The sequence below is a fragment of the Amblyomma mixtum genome, chromosome 2 (assembly GCF_055824585.1).
Source record: "Amblyomma mixtum isolate Tamu chromosome 2, ASM5582458v1, whole genome shotgun sequence".
Classification (NCBI taxonomy): Eukaryota; Metazoa; Arthropoda; class Arachnida; order Ixodida; family Ixodidae; genus Amblyomma; species Amblyomma mixtum.
Window position 1 is genome coordinate 100350870 of NC_143013.1, and position 22647 is coordinate 100373516.

At 44.9% G+C, this 22647-nt stretch overlaps 1 protein-coding gene across 1 annotated transcript; it reads right to left on the reverse strand.

The window, feature by feature from the left end:
* Positions 1 to 56: 56 nt before the first annotated feature.
* On the reverse strand, positions 57 to 21739 carry LOC149360294 (uncharacterized). The gene is made up of 5 exons (XM_089569230.1): positions 21623 to 21739; positions 18300 to 18448; positions 11674 to 11741; positions 5562 to 5645; positions 57 to 275 (listed from the first exon to the last, which is right to left on the reverse strand). The coding sequence occupies exons 1-5, from the start codon at positions 21737 to 21739 to the stop codon at positions 118 to 120; spliced, it is 576 nt and encodes a 191-aa protein (XP_089425356.1). The 3' UTR covers positions 57 to 117.
* Positions 21740 to 22647: the final 908 nt, after the last annotated feature.

Genomic DNA, 22647 nt, shown 5'->3' on the forward strand with positions numbered 1-22647 from the left:
CTTCCACGTGTTGCAACAACATTCAGGTTTTCACCGACACAAATAATTTCAGCATGAAAGGCTTCGGCAGTCGTCAACGACTGATTACCACTTCGAAGTCATCAAGTTGTCGCTTATTCAAGTTTCCTGTGCATCAGAGAAGGCTGACTGGTATACGTCTTTACAAAGGGTTTTAGTGCTAAGGTTGACGCCAGCTCCACAGACGTCCTCGAAGTTTTCGAGGCATTCATCTGGTATTGCATCCTTATGCTCGTTGGTGACCCATAAGGTACACTCTGAAAAATAAGCGTCACAACGATATATATTCTTCGCATAGGTCTGCAAAATTATTTTAAAGCTAAGTGGCATGTGTGGCGCGTAAATAAAAATTTTGCAATTCATATATCGGTACGATGACAAAGCCACATGTTGATGGCGCTTTTCGGATATCTTACATGGATAATGTTTTGAGGAAATATTCCTGAATGAGCATACGTGCATTCGTTAGGCATTTCATTTTTATGCTATACACAATTCCGACTGTCCATTTCCAATGTACCAATATTGCAACGTTGATTAAAAAAAGTGCGAAGTTCGACGGACACGTCCTGAATTAGTGCGAATGCAAGGAGAAAGGGGGCGCGTATAAGGACATACCGCAAACTCCCATCTTTCTGTAACGTAAAAACTCAATAGACTAAGGGCGAAGCATTATTAATCATCCTCGAAGGCGGGAAATGTATAAAAGGTACCAAGACAACCACGCTGATGCAGCGTTACAAACAAGCAGGAAAAACTCTTCCCACAAACATCGGTATTTCTGCAATGGTGAACCGTTTTAAGGCTCTGGCACGTAAGGTACAGGGTCGTCCACTCTTAGTTAGAAGACGCTAGCGCATGGCCGCACTCTTCAGAGGGCCACCGCATGCGACACAGTCGCTCATCGCAGCAAATCGACACAGGAGAAGGTGTACCTGGAAGTGGTGCTTCTCGTCATCTGCCGCTTCGCTTCGATGCGCAGCCGTTTCGGACGCAGTGACCCTCCAAAGAGCACGGCCATGCGCTAGTGTATTCTAAGTAAGAGTGGACGACCCTGTACAGCGTCAACAAAAGAACATTCCTTAGACCAGAAATGTGCACGCATTAACTTACTCCAGTACTCATTTAAGGCCGCCGCGGTGGCTCAGTGGTTATGACCCTCGGCTGCTGACTCGAAAGAGACGGGTTAGATCCCGGTCGCGGCAGTCGAATTTCGATGGCGGAGAAATTCTAGAGGCCCGTGTGCTGTGCGATGTTAGTGCACGTTAACGAATTCCAGGTGGTCGAAATTTTCCGAGCCCTTCGCTACGGCGTCCTGCAAAGCCTGAGTGGCTTTGGGACTTTAAACCCCATAAACTAAATCATTACTCATTTAATATGAAGTGTGTCGTTCGAATATGGAGTCAAATTTTGAAAAAGAAGTGTAGATGGGTTCCTTCGCAACAGGATAGCAATTTTCAAATGTTCCAACGGAGCTTTTTTCAAGAAAGCAACAGAAAGAACTTATGGTAAAGATACAAATAACATTTATAGAGCACTATGAGACCAATGCTTGCTCGCGATATATCACAACGACTGTCCTTAGCAATCACCATCATCGTCCTCGTCACTCAAACAGAGGCCTCAGCACGACAAAGGCCTCTTAACTGTGCCTACAATGAAACATATTTCCTGCCAGCTGCGGCGCCCCTATCACCACAAACTTCGCAATCTCACCGCCCCATCTTACAGTTTGTCGCAACCTGCTGTGTTTCTGTTGTCTTGAAATCTATTCCGTTATCCTTAACGAACATCGGTTATCTTTCCCGCGCATTATATGCCGGCCCAGGCCCATTTCTTCTCTCGGATGTTGACTGCTGAGTTCGCAACTCGTGTTTGCTCCCTGATCCACTCTGACCTCTTCGTATCGGTTAACGTTCCACCTATCAATTATGTTTGCATAGAACACTATGTGTTCGTTATTTTAAATTCAACCCACTTTGTTACGGTGCACGTTTTTGCTAAAAAAGATAGTACAGGTAAGGCACAATTGTTCTTTTCCTTTCTCTTCAGTGATATTGGTAAACTATTGTTCATCACATGAGAGAATCTGTTGAAATCCCTCGACCTGATTTTTAGTTTTTGTATTCTACTCTCATGGTCCGGATCTGCGGGCACTTCCTGGTCTAAGGAGATGATGATTTTCCCTCATCACTTTCAACACCTAGGTGTATATCGTAATAAACCGTTCCCTTCTGTCTCATGAATATTACCTCAGTTTTTTTACATATATCTATTACAGCCTGTGATCTGTTTGTTCCTCTCTATGCCTTCAAGCTTACTTTCAAGGTGGTCCTCTGAGATCGCAGATCACTTATGTATTAGACATTAGCAGCTACCCTGATCTGTTCCCAACACGGGTCTCTCAATAACTCTTGTAAACATGCGAACAAAAACGTAGTAACTATGTCTCTTTGGCTGCTGCCCGTCCTTATTGGGAGTTTATTACTTTTGCCATGCGTGAATATGGCGACTGTGCAGCGACTACAGATGTTTGCAGTACTCTGGCATATGTCTCTGCTACATCCTGGTTCTGTAATGCCTTTATGAAAGCTTAGGTTTCGACTGAGGCAAAAGCTTTATCGCAATCTTCATGGGCTGTGTACGAGGATTAGCTTTAACCTATGCACTTTTCTACCATCTGAATAACGGCGTTTGGTTTATGGTGGTTTTGCCTCTAAAAACATAAGCTGGTCATTTGGTTGAGTGTATTTTAAGGTTGCTATGGCTCTATAAATAATTACTTTAGTAAGTAAAATCTTTCCCAAAAGCAACCGATCAGCCACGCCGGTGGCCGAACCGGGGTCGTAGTCGAGCAGTGGCTCTGCGGTATCCGGCGCCGACCGCGGCTCCCCCGGCCGAGAGTGTAAACTGACAGACGCAAGACTGCGCCCTCTTTCATTATGACAGCGCTCCGAAGCCACTCCGAAGGCCATGGAATCACTCGCCGCATAATCTACCCGACTGATTCTTATCACCCAGAGAAAGAGAGCGAGGGCCGAGGGTTACATCTGCCAGTTTACACTCGCAGCCGGGTAGGAGGGACCAGCACCGGGAACGGCAGCGCCGCTACTCGGCTTCGAGGCAGTTCCTGCAGCCGTCGAGGCTGGTCGGGTGATTTTGGTGAAGACTGTAACCTTTACGTGACGGGCAGTAAGCAGATCGATCCTCAAGTTTTCAATTCCATTGGCATCCTCTTTATTATGGATTAGAATAACGTTCTAAGCTGCCGATGCGCTCGAGGTCTACTAGCGCATCCTCTCCTCCGTCTTTCAACAGATGGGCTGTTAGGTAGCCCTTACCAGTTTCCTTCCCCCTTTGGATTGCTTCTAGGCTTTCAATTTTTTTTTTTTGCCCAATGGATGTTCAATTCATCTACACCGCTGCCTCCATCATTATCGTGCTGAATATTCGGGTTACTCTATAGACCTGTGTAGGGAGCTCACCGGGCTATTTAGGTTATTTAGGTGATCACATGTCCTTGGTGCGTAAATAAGAACTTTGTGATGCTTTAAGGCTACCTGCATATATTAGGGAACGCCTTATTCTGTGCATATTACACGTTCTTGTGTCCATTAACTTGCGCTTGTTGATTGGTTTTATGGCTGTTCTAGGCCCACTGTATATCTATCAGGTTCGCTTATTTCACGCTCTGGCGTTTATTAATTAGATTTTCCATCCCCTTAGGGAGCTTACCAGTATACGGCATAGTTACACTGCCCCACGTCGGCTGTGCACACATTAATGACATGTGTGACATTTTCTTTTATCGCTTGAGTACTAAGGCCATGGTCTTCTGCTAAAGCGAAATATCTGCCCTGCAGAGAATTTGTGAATTCATTTCTTCCCTTAGTGCTAAGTCATTCATGGGCTCCTTCCTTACCATGACTTCCTTACTAGCTTCTTCCGCTCCCTGCTCGAGTACCGGCTCATTCGAGAGCTTAACATCAAACGGTCACTATATTTCACCTGCTGAACACCTCCAGATCCTAGAGAATGCAAGTATAAGCAAAAAGTATAACTTGTTCTTCAAGTCTGTATCGATATTCTGGCTCTGCGGGTCCACTTCCGTTTGTGCAGTTTGCGGAGGAAGATTTTGGTGATTCACAAATTTTTCGGGCTCCCCTCCGCTGTTTTCCTTCCTTCTGATTATCTGAGAGCGTCTGCTATATTCAGGCCATGCGTCGTGTCCTCCTACCTGTTAACTTGCCTAAATTTCAACTGAAGTCGCCCATCAGTAGTGTTCCGCGCTTTGACATACTCACTGCAGATTCCAGGTCTTCATAAATGATTTGGGCTATCTAGTCAGACGTGTAGGCCACTATCATTGTCGCACTGTACCTCTTATGAAGTTAATTATGATAACTGTTGCCCTGTCTTTAATGCTATCAAAATATTATTTCCTCCATCAATATCCGTATTCATAAGGCATCCCACTACTTTAATCTGTCCTTCCAAGTACGATAGTATAGAGGTAACTATTACTAGGGCAGCAGAGGTGAAATTAACATTTCACCACTAAACATACGAACGAAAGTCCATGTTCGTCATATTTTTGTAGCGAAAGCTACACTAGGCTAGCAGAAGCGCATTTCGATATGCCTGCCAAAGGCCACTAGTGCGCATGCGCCGTTACCACGGCATCTAGTAGAAGGGCGCAGCTCGGACTGTCAATCTTAAGCAGAGAAAAGAGTAAGAGAAGGAAACTGGGAAGAGGTGAGAATCGAAACTGGGCCGCCGGGGTGCGAGACGGGGGGACGCTGCCACTCAGCCACGACACTCCAACGTTTGTTTTTGAATAAAGGCGCGTCAAGTGAATACACAGTTCTTAAAACATATCTTTCAGATATGTATTCAGTAATTATGAGCATGTTAATTACAGATGTCACAATGAAGCGCGTACTAAATTTGCTCCGTTTCAGGTAAATCTCCTCCGTGATTGGCGTGTAGTACAAGCGTCATCATGCGGCGCCAATTGAAAAATCCCTCTGATAATGTACGGCGCTAGCCCAGCAGATGGCGCTGGTGGCATGCGGCGCACAACTTCCGTGCCGCGTGAAAATGAGGTGAAAAAGGCTAAGCAGGCGGCCCAGACGACCTAAGAACGAGAGGAAAGTCTCGCGAAGAGACGCCGCCAAGGTGCTCAACGACAACGACGTCGTGTCGCTACCGAAATGTCAGTAGACGAAACTGCTTTCGCTGCGCATATCCTGGCCTAGCTGATCTAAACCACTGCCAATTTTTTCTCTTATTACGCAGCCGCATTCGATTATCTAAAAACGGCCTTTGGTCCTTGCGGACGAGTATGCAAGTGCTCACTTGTTCCCAACTAATCATCTGGGCACTCCCACCTGCATGCGAATCTATAACTGGCGATGAAGTCACACAAATAACCCGCAATTGCTTAAACAGCGATATATGTCTGACTCATTTCAATCATAATCTCTTCAGTTTTGCGCACAGCCAGCCTGATTAACTAAAATGTATCTTTATTGTTGACTTACGGTCTCCAAGGACATACATCTCAATTATAACGCAGCTCTCGTGGTCGAAGTAGTCTGAATGGCCAGCAAAAACCTCGCCAGGGCCTGGAAAAATAGTGTTAAAATATACCAGGTGTTCATACTGCTGAGCCAACGAGATAACATAAAATGACTTGACCTTCGGTTTCGATCATGAATTTATTCTGCGCGATAGAATGCTTCTCGAGGCAAAGCTCAATGAAATGGCTTTTATTTCTATGTGCTGCGAATAACAAATTTATGGTATGTGAAGTAGCGCAAAACGGGACAAGGGACAGAGAAAGACGCACACAACACAGGCGATAACTTCCGATTGACAGAAACCTACGCGACTAAAACGAACGTACACCGTGAGGCAAACAGGCGCATGCGCATGGAAAAGAATATAATTAAAAACAAGTGAACGAGGAACAACGGACAAACGACTCAGCGATTAGTTAAGAAGGCCAGCTCTCTTTTCGACAGGGAGATCGACGGCTTGCTGACACATTTATCATCCAAGGCAGCGATACGCGCTGCTTCAATATTTTCACGAGTTAACTGATCCTGGTGTCTGGCCACGATCGAGCACTTATCCGAAAATGGCACATAGCCACACTCCTTACAGTGCAAAGCCAGATTGCTGCCAGTACAAGTTTTCAAGTTGTTTTTGTGTTCACGAAGCCTATCATTCAAGCAACGACCCTACTGACCAACATGCCGTTTGCCACAGGAGACTGGGACGTCATGAACAAAGCCTTCAGTACATTTTACGAACTTTTTCTGTTTTTAATGGTGCACTCCAGCTTTCGGAGACGTTTGTCGGCGTGCAAAGTTTTTTTGGATAGCGCGCTTACTTTTGCAGGGGCTGAAAAAACCACGCGAACATTCGCTTTTGTCCCAGTTTTCTTGAGATTGTGGAACAGGCAATGACTACAGGGAATAACGGCAATTTTGCCTTCCTTTCTTTCTGAATGCACAGACGGTAGTTGCTCTTCCTAGCGCTTCTTCTTCAGTATGACTTCAGCGACAGAAACACAGATATCAGCTAAGTAGCCTGCTTCATGGAACCTTGCGAGTTCTTCGTTAAACCTCTGCCTGATGAGGTGGGGGCATGGCTTTTCCAGGGAATTTTTCAAACATAAATTTATAATGGCTCGCTTTACGAGTTTAGAATGTGTGGATGTGTAGCGGAGTAGAGGTTTGTTAGCGCGAGGTGAATAGCTCCAGCACACGTGGTTGTCCAGGAATTTAAAAGGGATATCAAGAAAGCGGGTCTCGTTGTCAGTTGGCATTTCGTTAGTCAATAGTAGCGGTGAAAAACACTCTTGTATAATAGCTAAAATACCGGATGAAACCTGCTCTAAGCGCATAGCGTACACTCAATCAGAAAGAGGACATCGTCCACAAAACGAAAGATTCTGACCACATGTGGACTGGTAAGCCGCTCTTGGAGGATTCTGTCAAGAGATGCCAGAAACAGATCACGAAAGAAGTGCCATGTGACAACGATATCTGCTTTCTTGATATCTGTTTTAAATTCCTGGACAACCACGTGTGTTGGAGCTATTCACCTCTTCCTACCAAGCCTCAACTCCCCTACACATCCGCATATTCTAAACTCGTAAAACTAGGCATTAGTTATTCATGTTTTTAAAATGCCCTGGAAAATTCATGCCCCCACCTCATTAGCAAGAGCTTTCACGAAGAACTCAGCAAGGTTCCATGAAGCAGGCTACCCACCTGATATCTGTGTTGCTGTCGCTGAAGGCATACTGAAGAAGAAGCGCCAGGAAGAGCAACTACCGTCTGTGCCTTCAGAAAAAAAGAAAGGCAAAATTGACGTTATTCCCTACAGTCATTGCCTGTCCCACAATCTCAAGAAAATTGGGACAAAAGCGAATGTTCGCGTCGTTTTTTCAACCCCCGGAAAAGTAAGCGCGCTATCCAAAAAAACTTTGCCCGCCGAGAAACGTCTCAAAAAGCTGCAGTGCACCATTAATCATAGAAAAAGTTCGTAAAATGTACTGAAGACATTGTTCATTACATCCCACTCTCCTCTGGCAAGCGGTATGTTGGTCAGTCTGGTCGTTGCTTGAATGATAGGCTTCGTGAACACCAAAACAACTTGAATACTTTTACTGGCAGCAGTCTGGCTTTGCACTGTAAGGAGTGTGGTTGTGTGCCATTTTTGGATAAGTGTTCGATCGTGGCCATACACCGGGATGAGTTAACGCGTGAAATTATTGAAGCAGCGCGTATCGCTGCCTTGGATGATAAATGTGTCAGCAAGCCGTCTATATCCCTGTCCAAAAGAGAGCTGGCCTTCTTAAATAATCACTGAGTCGTTTGTCCGTTCTTCCTCGTTCACCTGTTTTTGATTATATTCTTTTCCAGGCGCACGCGCCTGTTTGCCTCACGGTTCACGTTTGTCTTGGTCGCCTAGGTTTCTGTCAGTCGGAAGTTTGCGCCTGCGTTGTCTGCGTCTTTCTCTGCCCCTTGTCCCGTTTTGCGCTACCTCAAATACCATGAATCACAGTTAGCGACTTGCCCAAGTTGCTACCCTTGTGTAATAACAAATGTTCGCTTGAGTTAAATTCCCAAATAAATAAAAAATATTCCTAGAAAATATTGTATTCTGTGCTAGCAGACAGCGGTTTTAGAATCTAGATAGATTCAGCTAGCGTATTGCGACGCAACCGTGATTCGATGGCAGTATATTCGTTTCGGGCGCAACTCTAGTCAACCCAAATTGTAAATCACATCTCTCCATTCCGCAGGTGCATGCAGTTCTTTATGAGAAGATGGTTTTCACCGTAGCGCAACTTTACTATCTAAGTAATTTATAAAGAACCCGAATATTGTTGCATCATCTGCGCAGGACTTACGTATATTGTTAGTTTTAAAGGGGAAGCTTTATTGGCCTAATCATGCCAAGGACATCGGCGCCGCAGTGTGATCTTCAAGTGGACGTGTGGTTGGGGTGTAGCAGCTACGCCGTGCCGGCTACTGAGCCGACCACCGCCTTGGCACCTGTGGCCTTGTGACTAATCACGTGACTCGCCATTTGCTGAATACAGGAGCCGGCACCGCCCTCGCGGCATTCGCATTGCAGTTTTCGCTATAGAATGAGCTAGTCGGCCGCAGCCGCCTACGTCGTAGGAGCGATTTCGCTGAACCACGCTTAGCTGAGCTGAGCTGCAATCGTTTTTTCCTGATTGTTTTCGTTCTCCTAATTATTCTTCAAATGCTTTTATATTTTCTTGATGACAAAAATCTTCATTTTCCCGCCCCCCCTAAGCAGCGCCGTCGAGACGTTAAGGACTAAATATATTAAATGAATAAAAAGAACGCTGCGGGCTCGTTTCGCACCCCTAGCTCCAGTCGTTAGAAATCACTCTGTCCCGATCAAGATGAGGTCTTGCTCCCCCGGCCTCCGGAATTTGGATCATGACTGCTTAATAACAAGCGCTTGTGGTGTGTTAAAAGATAACTATACACTTTCAGTTGAGTGCGCCGGGAAAGGACGTGCATAAAACCGACTGAACTTGGCTGGTTGTATAGGCCTGTCGCCGAACACAGCTTCTGTAGTCACTATATACCCAGTCGGCCATCAGGCACGAAACTGTATGGTGTTAACTAAAAGAGGTACCAAAAAATTCAAGTTGTATGCGCCAAAAATATGTGGTCTCCTTTATTTCCTTTATAAACGCGATCGTGAAGCGTGAAAGAGGAACTGCATACATGCTGCCTGAGCGCCCTTAGAAGTGTTTGCAGCTTACGTGCGGACCAGTCATATCAAGCCCATCTTCAAAAACAGCGACACAGCTTTCGAGAGCGCGAATTATTTTCGTGGGCTACCAACTAAGCTCTATTTTACAAAGCTGAAAACATACAACGGCAAAACATTCATCATTTAAGGGAAAACTTCCTGTTAAATAGGTAGAACAGTGAATGAATATTCCAGAAAGCTAGCTTCTAAACCAAGTAAACAACACAGGAAATGCCTTGACGTACGCTCGAATGCTTGAACTATAGCTGGGGTATGAAATTGAGGATTTTTACTGAAAAAAACGTACTTTACTTAGTTTTGCTGCTGTTCTCTATTTCAAGATAACAATGGCGACAATTTGATCGCACCACACCGACCTAAGGTGATTTTAGCGGGAGAAGTTTCCCTTCTGATGCGCAGAAGAAAGCGCATCAGAAAAGAAACCTGAGAAAGTGTAGAAACCGGCGGTGAACGGACAGCGGTTTCCAAACATTTAATGAAAGCGCCCTAAAATATTCAAAAGATTGATAACTCATGATATCTTTACTGATTTTTAGAATGCCTTTGATTCACGAAGTCATAACGTTTTCCTTCATAGGCTATACCTTCACGCAATTCGTAGAAGAGCCGCCGTGGTGGATTAGTGGTTACGGCTCTGGGCTGTTGACCCGAAAGACGCGAGTTCGATCCCGGCCACGGCTGTTGCATTTCGCTAGAGGCAAAATGCTAGAGGCCCTTTGTACTCAGCGGTGCCAGTGCACGTTAAAGAACCCCATGTGGTCGAAATTTCCGAAACCCTAATCGCCTCTCATAGGCGTCCCTCATAGCCCGAGTCACTTTGGGAAGTTGAACTCCATAAAACCAAACCTAACTCGAAGAATAGTTCGTAGCCTTCTCCTGTTATATCTCCGTGATACAGTTCAGTGCGTACACGTTGGTAACCGACAGTTCACTTTTATGCTAATTAAGGCCGGACGCAGTTTTTTAGGGTCATTTCTTTTAATGTCTATATTAAATACATTGTAGCGATTGATTCAAAGGCTGAATTTATTACTTGCGCAGGTGTTAGCAGCAGCCTCTATCAGGCCGAGATGAATATAATCTCGTAATCTCAAAGAATTGATTTTCTGGTCACGCCGTAACCTTTCCCAAGAAAATAAGACAAAAACTAAACTAATTACATTCCGAGCGAGCAGCAAAATAGTTAGTCTGTGAGGTGGGATCCACTGCGAAGGAAAGAAATTGCAGTAGAAACGGCACTTGCAATTTAAGGATTAAGGTTTCCCAAATATTCAACAAAACAATAAACTGACATTCGCAGCATGCGCGCGAAATTTTGCAAAAAAAAAAAAAAACATGCCTGATCACACTGCAATTCAATTCGTCTAGATTGTACCAAAATCCTGCATATGCTAACGTCATTTTTGCTCGGATAAAAATATTGCGGTTTTTTGGGTAAGGAGAAGCAAAGATAACGTTGGAATAATCTAAATGTTGGAAATATCATGCGCAATTTAGTGTATATAAGCTGATTTACTTCTGCAGATATTTTCTTCATTACAAATTTGTCTTCTCTCCAAACATAAATGCAGTCGTATGTCGAGCTCCTTTTATCACCATTAGCGCGTTTCAGAAAATTTGTCTCACCAACCACAACGTTATATTAGAGCAAAAGTAATACCTGTTTCAAGCACATCTCCATTTTGAGGCATTACCCCATACCACAAAAAATGTAAACTGCAGCCTGCGAAACACAACCTCTTGTTATTTTAAGCAAATAACAGGGCTTTACCAGCTGCAGCCTTAACGACTTTCGACGCATTATTTTTTTCCTGCAGATTTTGTCAGTTTATAAATTTCCTTTATTAACCCTATTTTGTCACTGATGTTATAACTCTATATCCTTCTACGTCCCCTGTGCGCTCGGGGTATGCATTTGTCTTTACGAGTTATTTATGCCAGGTTTTGTCTACCTCGCAGTGGAGTGGGGACACAAAATTAACTTTTTCCTTTATGCCTCAAATATATCATTTAAGATGGTCCTTTTACTTGCAATGTAAATAAATTTGTTGTAGGCAAATTGAACGCGTACATTTTTCTGCTCATACTTATACTTTTATGTACTTTCCATGACTTGCCCAGCCTTATTGCGTATTGTAGACCTGATCTTCTTAAGTAAGAACAACTGGTTTTAGGGCAGGTGACCTACCAGGAATTAATAAAAAAGAATTCAGTTGAAAAACGTATACTGTGTGCTAAGAACTTCTGGAATAAAGAAGAATACAAGAGCAAACTGACATCGCAGATTTCTTCCCACTGCAAAGTGACACAATATTTGCTTACTTAGAGAAGTGGTGAAATTAAACCAGTCAGGCACGTCCGTGGCCCAGGCGTGAACTGAATATTGGAGCCTTAACGAGAAAAATGTGAAAAATCCAGGTTATTATCGTAGCTTTAAGTGACAAAATCGGGAACAGCTAATTATCTCTTCAGGCTACCTATAATTGCAGGCACTACACGCGCCGCATGCTAATTTGTTACTACACTGAAAAAAAAAACAATTAATCCGACGGAGGCTGAATTAAAACTCTGCATAAAATGTGTTCCAAAACCATGTTGAGCATCGGCAGGAACGCGATGACATGAGTCCAAAATGCGAGCGACCTGGTATTTACTTCCCACAGTATATATTGATTTTATTTCACCATACTTGTCAGCATTAGGTGTAGAGCTCTTTCGCAGAGCCCTTTCTATGATATTCTAGGCATAGACAATGAGAAGCTGCAGCGTAGTTGCTGTGCCGCCCTCGCTAAGCGCCGAGGAGCCGCTTGTCTTCGAACCTGGGAATCAAATTAATTGCAGGTGCTGCGGTGCCAGCATTACTAGTCACAGCACGTAACTGCATTCCTGCGACTAGTTTGCTTGTATCGCAGCAAAAGGAACGGCTCGAGTTTGCAGCCCCAGCCGCCACTGTTCCCAATCGCATTAGTCGTTGCTCGCTGATAGAAGAGCTAAGTAGTCGAGAATGGCGGTGACATTTTTTTTTTAACGCAAGGATATCTGGCTGGATGAAATTCATATTGGTGAAATTTAGTTTGCCGCGGCTTTCGAGGGCCAAGAAATGAAGTAAAATAAGATTGTCTGGAAATAAATGTCTCGTCTCGTATGACTCCTTTTCGGCGCTATCTCAAAGTTTCATTGCTGGAATCAACCGAGAAGTGCTGCTAAAAAAAATTGGCGGGGGCTTAGCTTTGGCTAAGCCTGGTAGGTTGCGAAAGCGAGCAGCGCCTCTACGGAAGGAACGCGGCGCGCCGCGTCTAAAGAAGGAGCGCAGTCCGCCGCGTCTACAGGTCACACGTGGCTACCGGCCGCCGCTGCATGACGACTCGACTTGGTAGCCCATCTCTCACCCCGGTATGACGTCACTCTATGACGTCGCTAGGCATGCCATGACGTCAGAGGTCATTCTAAATGTTACGCGTGGCTACCGGCTGCCGCTGCGAGGCGACTCGACTTGGTAGCCCATCTCTCACCCTGGTATGACGTCAGAGGTCATTCTAAAGGTCAAACGTGGCTACCGGCGATCGCTACGCAAAAGGCCGTTCATGAGCGTAGTATTGCTTTCGCAATAAAATTGCGCTATCAACCGGGGCGGTATGAGTATCCGACTCGTATGCGGAAGGTACGGGGTTTGGTTCTTAGTGCCGAAGGGTGCCCAGCGGGGATACAATGGTACAATTCTTCGCCTGGTCTGGTGCTCGGCTGGGGCGGCATGCTTGAAAAACCGGTGTTGAAGCGATTGCTGCACTCTGCTCGGTAAAGCCGGGTATCGCCATGTGTGCAACATCACGGGCATTACTGGCAGGTGGCGCCAAGAGAGAACCCCAGGAGGCATGTTGCCCACCTAAGTCACTTGACCATGCAGCGCCATCAGAACCAGCCGATCGGATAGTGAGCAAACTGCCCACCTTGGTAGGTGACCATTATATTAATGACTGGTCGCTCGGGAAGAGGAACATGGGCCACACAAAGCACACCGCTATCAGCGCCTGCCATACCACGGCAGTGGCGCATCGCTTAACAGCTGCGCCACTGCGCTAAGAAGAGCATGAGGACTCCCAGGGATCTATGAATGTATAAAATAGAGAAGGAACTCCTGCATATATGGGAATTGCCCCAATACACTATCGCGTCATCCCCTTAAGGCGGAGCTTAAATGTCCCATCTCTTTGCCTCAGCGTATGTAGACACAAGTTAGGGTCAAAAAAAAATTTTACCTCGGCGAAAGCTTGTTTATTTTGGAGCTGGCGCCACAGCTCAATTCTACGCGCTGAAAGAAACGCACAAAAATGAAAGGTTTCAAGGACCCACACCTGAAAGCCGGCGCTAGCATTGGGCTCCTCAGCGGTTGCTTCTAGCCACTGACAGAGTTAGCGTGGTGTCTGCTCTAGTGCTCGACTAGCTGCTATTGCTTGTTTACGGTTATATTATTTTGTGCATCAAATTTGGCGACTGGCACCCCTTGTAAAAGAAGTAGAAAGCAGGAGACTGCCACGGCAGCCACCGCCGGAAACCACGAACGAACAAGACGAGTTAGCAGACCAATATGGAGGTGGTTGTTTGTGAATATAGTGCGGAGCGCGCCAATAGACGCTTATCCGAACGCTATACGCTGAACCGGTATCCGATCTCAAGAACGTGACTTTATCGGCAATGGATAGTGTCTGGCACGCCTCACAGAAGATCTACATGCCCGTTGCTGCAGTCGAACAGTCGGCTATAAGCAGCTGAAACGTATGCCAAGCGGAGTACATACAGAGTCATCAAATCTTCGAGATATGACACGGTAGATATGACAAGGTAGGGTTAATGTTCACTACAGCGGTAGGGGGCCTGTTCGCGCATCAATTCGCACAAGTTCGGCATACATTCCATATATACCGAATTGGTCTTCCTCCGCTTTACACTCATATATCGCTTGGAGTCCTGATACCACTCCTGGCGCTGTGGTGCAGTAATATCCCTGGCAGATGGCCACTTCAGGGACAACAACCGGTGGGCCTCGTGAGGCACAGGTTGCTCTTTTCTAGCAATCCGGCGCGAACAATCATTAATCTACCTGTCGTTGCGGGTAGTTTGTTCACCATCCCGAGAGCAAGTGTTGCCACGTGCCACAGTGGGCAGTTGTGATGATGTCGCAAGATAACGCGACCTAGGTGACAGGCGGCTCACATGCCGCCTGTCACACCGACAGGTAGGGCGGATTTTCTGCAAAAGGAAACCTTAATGCGGTCACCTTAAAATGCACTAGGCGAAACGCGAGGTAACCATCTAATGTTTTATATAACAAGTCACCAAACTCCACATTCCTGGTGCCATGTGGAGAAGTAAATATGGTTCTCAGCTTTGAACGCCTTTTCTTCAACTCCACTTTACTACGCTGTTGCTGACTGTGTGGTGCTGATTTCTTTAGGACTATGCGATTAGCGATTTCCTTCCAAAACAGCTGCTGAAGAACGTATCATCGTGTACAAAAGTCTGAAGGACCCGCAACTGTCGATCTTGGCGCATAGAACAAAGTGTACCAATGGTCGACTGATTTCACTAGCATACGTTATAGAGCTTCAGAGCAACTTTCACCAGAGCAAGTGAGGTCTGCAACCACCAGCTGATAACAAGGCTATACTGGCTAGTTTCCAGCAGCATCTTGACATCGTTTTCGTTATGAACTAAGATTTTGGTACTACCAATATCGAAGGAGATAAGGTATATATATAGCTCTGGGCTTCGCGTGTCTAAGGTTTTGGAGAAAAGAGATCCTGGTGCTATGGAACAAGTTACGGGAAGAGAACATGGGTTGGCTAAAACTTTGTAAGCGTTCTCCGCTGATAAATATCAGTTTATTGACATCATAAGAGAGGAATGTTGTAAAAAGTTTCAGGCAGCGAGCACCCATTTTATCCCGAAATATGGAGCCTAAATTATTAAAAGCCTTGCTGTCAAGCTGCTGCCAAGCGAAAGGGGGCTGCGGCTTAGTCTAAGCTGTCTCTCAGCTTTTTCTGCGCCTCCGCTGTCTGTATCTTTACAAGGCAGAAATAAAGAATTTGAATTTGAATTTGAAAGAAAAAGCTCAATCGAGCCGGCCTCTGACTAAACCATGTCTTGAGATTATGGTGGTGAAGACCTTTTGGCTCATGCTTTTGGGATTGAGAACTCTCATATCAACGAAACGAGGCTTTATAATTTGAATTTAGCATTGAAAATCGCATAAAACAAACTAAAGGTTCATCTTGCAGTGTAATTCTGCCATAATTACTGTATCCTATTACGTGCGGCATCTCGGTAAAGTACAATAAAATTGTTTTGAGTGAAGGGTTTTTTTATTGTGCTCGTCATATTTTATTATAGCTTGCACGGTGTGCAGCGCTCACATTGATGAAAAGTAACCCTCTTTTTGCGTCGCCAATAGTCTACTTTTTAGCTTTTGTAATTACACGGTTCCACAACGTTTGGAATTTCCTGAATGAAGCGGCATCCACGGTCCACAAACGGTTTCGTAGAAGAGGCGTAGAGGCGTAGACGGTCGTAAAAGCTTTGAGCGACAACTGAAGTGGGCGCTGCTGTATACTAAAAATTACTAATTACTGTCAGACGGGTGAGATTTAAGTAAGGCTTTGGTGCACCCCTTTTCCGACTAGCGTTGGCCATTGCGCTCGCGCATGATCGTTTCTAGCATCAGGATACATAATATCGGGCATAAGCACTCATCTAGAAATTTTGCGTAAAAATCTCTTTTAGAGAGAGCTAAATGCCGGCAATGACGGATTATTCGAGTTTAGTGATAAAGGCCTTTGATACGCACTGCATGCAATGCTGAAGGCGGTATCAGGGAAATTACAACAACGCAATTCCCTCACAGTCGGGATTCATATCCTTCGCCTTAATTTCGCATTCATCATGCTCCTTTCCTGCGATCGCTGCACGGACACTGCGCAACAAGTGTTTGTGTTAGGTTGCAAGCTCTAGTCATATAGGCTACCGAGACCTCGTTTATTGCGCGACCCAAGTCCGCCTGCTGTCTCGAGTCGGCGAGTAGAGGCTAAAGCTCGGCCCGGTATGGCTGTCGTCGGCAAGCGTGTGATATGGCTTATGCTTTACACGGGTTTGACGTCCCAAAGCAACTCAGCCTATGAGGGACAACGTGGTGAAGGGCTCCGGAAATTACAAGCACCTGTGGTTCTCTAGCTTGCGGTGACATTGCACAACATGGGCCTCTAGATTTTGGTTTTTTGTTTGTTCTTTTTTTGAGGAAAGGAAATGGCGCAGTACCTGTCTCACATATCTCGGCGGACACCTGAACCGCGCCATAAGGGAAGGGAGGAAGGTGAGAGTGAAAGAAGAAAGAAAGAAAGAGGTGCCGCATCCATCAAAATGTAACCGCCGCGGCCGCGGTCTAACCCACGTCTTTACGGTCAGCAGCCGAGCGCCGTAAGCACTGAGCTACCACCGCTGCTAAGAGTGTGATATAGGGAAAGAGCAGTGACCAGTGGTGGGATTAGAGGGGGCAATAATCCCAGGAATATTTTGCGCCGGAGGGGGGAGGAATACGTATCGGAGGAAGTTCGTTGTCGGCTTGTCGCGTGAATAGCCCCAGTAGGAATGTACTACGTGTTTGCATAGGAGAGTACTCGTAGTGCACATGCATATAGGTAAGCTTTGAGCTCGACGATAGACATGCAGATCTAGCAAGGAACAAATAGTGAATTTCTATGTCGCCCTTACAGCTTTTGATATCGCGGCATAACTACACAACTGACAACTCAAGAATAGATTTACTTTTCGCAATACTTCAAAGCAGGGCACTACTCAGATCTTTCGCTCACCGCATACTCTTCCAGCAGCAACATAATTAGGTATTCAAATTTTCAGTGTGTAACCTAAGAAGGCCATCAAAAACTAATGTAAACTAATTATTGGATGTTTTCGAACGCATCTTACAACTAGAGATTAGTAGCGCACTCCTATGTCATCCTAAATTATGTATCTCATTGTGACGTTTGCGAAAACAAAACTTGAAGGCACCTCTGTTCTCAGTATGCGTGTGTTGTTTTTATTTCATCCTTTAAATTAGTTTATGCCAGCAATTGTTTTTTTGAAGTCGTGCATTTCAAAAAATATATTGCATTCGTAACGATCGCAATAGCCTGTAGCAACATTCTGTCACGCTTCATTCTAATCGAGATAACTTGTTTAACCGGAACATCTCGCTTTCGTTACACAGGAGCATAAAAAAAAAATATACGTTCGCCCGGTCTTCAGAAGCTCTACATTCTAAATAACAATAATCGAACAACTGGCGAGTGTGCGTCGCCGCAAAATCTGCGCGAATCAATGCCTGCGTTTCTTGACGGCGTTATTTTCTTAATTAGCTGGCGCGTGTGTTTGCACATTCCACTTGATTAGACTCAGCAAGCAAATTTTTGCTCAGTGAAGTGGTTGCGCATGCTTCTCAGACACTCCGGTATATGAATTAGCTTAGTATACAAGATGACTTTTTTCAGAAGCTGACACTGCAACCTCTCACAGCCGAGAAAGTTATCCAGTTTCACGCATCACGCTGTAATACTCGAGCAATACTAGAACTTCTATCTCATACGGGGGAGGAGAATGGTTAAAATTCAGTGCTACCATGAGCACAGTAGTGTATAGTGACAGAAAGTAAGAAGCAACACGCTGACAACAAGGTCCGACACTGGCTGTAACAATTTTTGCAAAAACCGACTACTTCAGGTGCAACTACTTCAGGCTGGCAGTGGGCAATCTAAACCCGCTTCATCTGCACAGGCGGTTTTTTTCCAGACGGGCCTCATGCTTGTCGCAAAATCTATTCCAATAAAGTTGTGCTAGGGGAGCCCCAAGAGTAGAACGTTTCTATTTCAGAATCGTAGGTGATCTCGGCGAAAGTTTACCTTTCTCCGGTGGAACCCTGCACAGACCAGACGTACGTGGAACTCCAGACTTCAGGGTCGTACTGTGTCTTCCTTGCTGTCAAGCAGTCGAGAATATTATCATTGTCAACATCCATTACGGCGATGGAGTCCCCGAAGAGGGCTATTACCTGCGAACCGGGAGCACCATTATGATGTGGCCACTTAACCTGCCTTTCTTTTCAGAGAGGAAATGCTCATAAAGGAGCAATGTCTTAGTAATAAGAAAGAGCTCCATTATAAAATCTGTGAAGCACAACTGCTTTGACCTGTGGCCTTTTCTTGTTATGCTTCGGAAAGCGAACATTCTGACCAATAAAGGCCCCGTACGCGCATTGTTTCCATCTGAACCCTGTCATGCACCTGCCAAATAGCAACTTGCATTATGAGAATTATAACTTACACTATGCTCAAGCGCACTTCTGAGGTTCGTCAGTTCTCAGCGACTGTGCAATGAAGGAAAGAAAATTGCAGGCGATGTAACCGCAAAATGTTTACATGCAATTATTGTACGCACCTTTACTTCACGCAGTTCTCCGCCGGATAAATAAAAATGCCGCCTGTGATGCAACTGCCTTACCAGCCCTGCGATGCGGCCTGATCTCGGTGACCAGAGCGGAACACACGCTCTCTCACCTCAACAGGATTTGTCCACCCTGGTGTAGCACATATCCACAACCTGCTGTGTAAATACACCGATTCACAATATACCCTTGGCCATTAAACCCCGGCGCTGGTCAGACCTGTGATACCAGCAGAGAGTGCTAAGAATGACTGGCTCCGCGTAGGTCGTCGTCGAAAACTGAACATGGAAATCTTTACCACTAGAAACTTATATAGTGAGGCTAGTCTAGAAGTGGTATTCGAAGAACAAGCGGGTGTCAAATGGGATGTCCAAAGGCTCTGAAAGGTTATCAGGACATATGAGGCGTTTGGTGTTAAAAGAAGGGCACGTGCTGTGCCAGCGTTAATTACCGGACAGATGACGGCTTCTAGGAGAATAATATACAGAGCCATATTATAATACTCCAAGAGGCTCCTTTATCTAGAAGGGTGGAGAAGAATTCTCATACGTATATGCGATAACCTCTACTTTATTTTACTGTACGAATGGCAGATCCACAATTGATCGCCCATCGCCGATTGATTTCTCCCTGAATAATAACTAGTAAAAGCAGTTGTCGTCAGTGTTCTTCAAGGCTACCTTAGCAGGAATAAAAGCTACTGCAATTATTTTACCAACCTGGCACGGGAAAGTTCCAAAATTTATGTGCAAAGCCGCTTCTCGACAGCCGTTACTAATGTCCACTGACACGACAGAATGAAAGAGCATCATGTTTGGAAAGGCCCCCAACATACCTTGCCCTGTGCGAAACATTTCTTAAGTGACGAGAGCTCGCCGACTGTGGCAAGGGTTGTCTTTCGAAAACCACATTCCAGGACCCAACAAAGCAAGCGAATGTTCGACAGCAACAATGCGCGAACTAAGTCCTTGTGTATAGAACTCATGCAAGCTTGAATGCCTTCCAGAATTTTTTTATCTTGCAAAATTGAATCTTTCAAAGTCCAACAAGTCTAGATTCGATATGGACGGAAATAATATGACATGCTGCTATTATAGGAAAGTCGCAATATTCACACTTTTTTTTCGTGCTGTTTGTCAAAGCAACACGTCTAGGCTGAGAACTTGTTAGGCTTAAAACGCGCCCCGTTTGCCAAGTTACAGAAGCCCAGCTTTCCTGCAGATCACTTCTATTGGTCACGCAACTCTCGAACGTTCTGAGATAAGGCTATCTACATATCAGGGACTGATTTAGCTATCAGGTGGGTGGCAAAATCCACCTCTTTAAAGTTTCTCCTGCGCAGGCACAGTGCAGTGAAGCCTGCCATGGAAAACAAATTGTGAGTGCTTTAGACAATAATTGTGAGACAACTCGAGAATTTCTTAAGGATAATTTTATGACCAGATTGATGGCCATGGCCTATGCTTGAGATTGGTAGAAAAATTTCGCTTTTTATGTTTGCTCTACGTGAGCACCAAGTAGTTAGGGCGGCCTTCGGAAAACAATTGGGTGCATTTCATCATCATTTTTTCATTATTTTATTCCAACATCAACATTACAGATGCTGAGGACCGTAAACAAAAAGCCTCTGACTGTGCTTATATGAATAAACAACTGAAACCTCTCCCTATGAGGGATCTGCGAATATTTTGATTTATATGGCACAGTCTAGCGATGTGCGTAAAATATAGCTTAAACAGACAACATGCCAATGAAAATATGCGGTTGCTCTCAAATCCTGTGTATATCGCGGATCAAATGCACTTAGCAATAACGGCGAGTATAGGCCGCGTTTTTTGTGGCGCGAAGAAAAGCGGAGCAAATGCGCATTTTACTCTATACTTTCCAACTTAATCTCACGCTGAACATCTTCATCCACTTGTAAAGGAAATAGGGTTGTACATTCAAGAAGCGCTTTCATATCAGTTTCTCTTGCGTTCTTTCTTTTATCGTAACCATCATGCTGGTTTGCTTGCTTATATTTACTGGCCTAGACCCGCTCCCATTTTCGCAATCACTGTACGCAATGAGACCGCTGTGGTCTTGGTTATGCGCAAAACATTCATTTATGTTCAAGACTTGTCGTGATATTCAAGGTGCCCCTTTGGAAATCTGTAGTTATCTTTACGCAGACAGAGCAAAAATTAATGGCCGTTATGTTCCGAGCAACACCGTGGGCGCTAGTTGTTTCCGCCAGAACTAGGTTTTTTTTCATTTCATTTATTTTTTTTTTCATTTATTAGGTTCTTTCTTAGCAAAAGCTCTTGTTCCGTTCCCTGTCTACGTCGGCAGCAAGAAATAATTTCATTAGATTTATATTTGTAGCGTTGAAATGCATTCGGGCTGTGGGTTTCTTTTATAAAACATTAACACACACTTTTTCCGGGCTGGCATATAAAGTGCATCCCGGGGGCCTTGCAGATGCCTGATATCGTCGTGGCTGGTATATCATGTATGGGGTTCTCTCCTGAAGGTTAAAATAGGCCCATAATAATAAAAATACCCGTATCAGCGCGAATGCGAGGCGTTTCGTTCTATATTTATAGGAATTGCTTCACTCATGCCATATAAGGCGAAGAACTGTAAAAATGTATTCAAGGACGGTTGCACAACTTTACAGACAGGCCTTGTTGGGAAGATACTAAAATGACCGTTTGGTTTGGCATTAGCACTGTGTGGTCAAAATTGGCTTTCGTGTGCTTAATTAAACGTCCTATATATGAAGCCACAATAATGACCCACCTCGGCCATGTCAGCAACATCACGCTGTAGCTTCTGCGGGCCTCTCCTCCTTTCTGCACCAACAAGAGTCACGCACAGGATTGATGCAGCCACAGCAACCGCTGGCAGGGTGTGCATTCTGTACCCTTTTTTGAAGTAGGCAGTTGGGAAAACTTTTCCTGTCCCCATTTATACCTGCACAAGTGTCGCGTAGAGACAGGTACTGATGGTGTGGCACTGTTTTCTGAAGCAGTAGCTTGGCTCAGTAGAGAATATTACACGTACAAAGGATCGTGCGCATTTCATAACAAAAAAGTGCGCCTATAACTGGCGCATCTTTCTGTTTGTTTGAATTCGTGGTGCATTGAAAACAAAAGCGCAATCTACCTCGTCCAGGAGAGTAGATGCAAGCCTAAATTCCATTCCATTATACGCACAGCACATTGCAATTGTAATTTTTTTATACTTAATTAAACGCGACAAATATGAGGCAACATTAATAACCTATCTCTGTCATACCACCAACATCACGATGGAGCTTGTGTGGCCCTCTACCTATTTCTTTAGCTGCCAGCAGAATTGAGAACATGGCTCCAACCATAACCACAGCCCCAGTACATGGAACCTGTACCCTTTTTTTGACATAAGCCGAGCACAACAACTTTGCCTAAGCTAAGTTATACCCGCACGTGTGCCCGGCACGAACACGCACCAGTTATTATGACTCTTCTATTAGTAGCAGAATGTCACTTTAGAAAACTTGATATATGAATATAGACAGCCGTCGTAAAATTCTGAGCCCCAAAAAGAAAATATAGGGCCTGCAGATGACATAACAATCCTGCCTGGTTGTATTCGTCCTCTACAGATTTAAGCAAAAGAAAACATGTCTCTCTCTGCCTCAGCGCCGAGAGTAGCTGCAGGTGTAAATGCATTGCTAGGAAGGCATATCGAATTCTATGGCCCTAAAAATTATGGTATCGCTCCTGCACTCGACTGTAACGAGTAGCGTGAGCTGGCCCCAACTAGCCTCTTTCGGCACGTGG

What these genes read in the sequence shown, in the direction of transcription:
- LOC149360294 (XM_089569230.1), bottom strand. Translation starts at nt 21,739, where the DNA reads ATGCACACCCTGCCAGCGGTTGCTGTGGCTGCATCAATCCTGTGCGTG. An exon ending in ATGTTGCTGACATGGCCGAG is followed by an intron (nt 18,449 to 21,622) that starts GTGGGTCATTAT and finishes CCCGGTTCGCAG; the next exon opens with GTAATAGCCCTCTTCGGGGA. An exon ending in GATGTATGTCCTTGGAGACC is followed by an intron (nt 276 to 5,561) that starts GTAAGTCAACAA and finishes CTTATTTTTCAG; the next exon opens with AGTGTACCTTATGGGTCACC.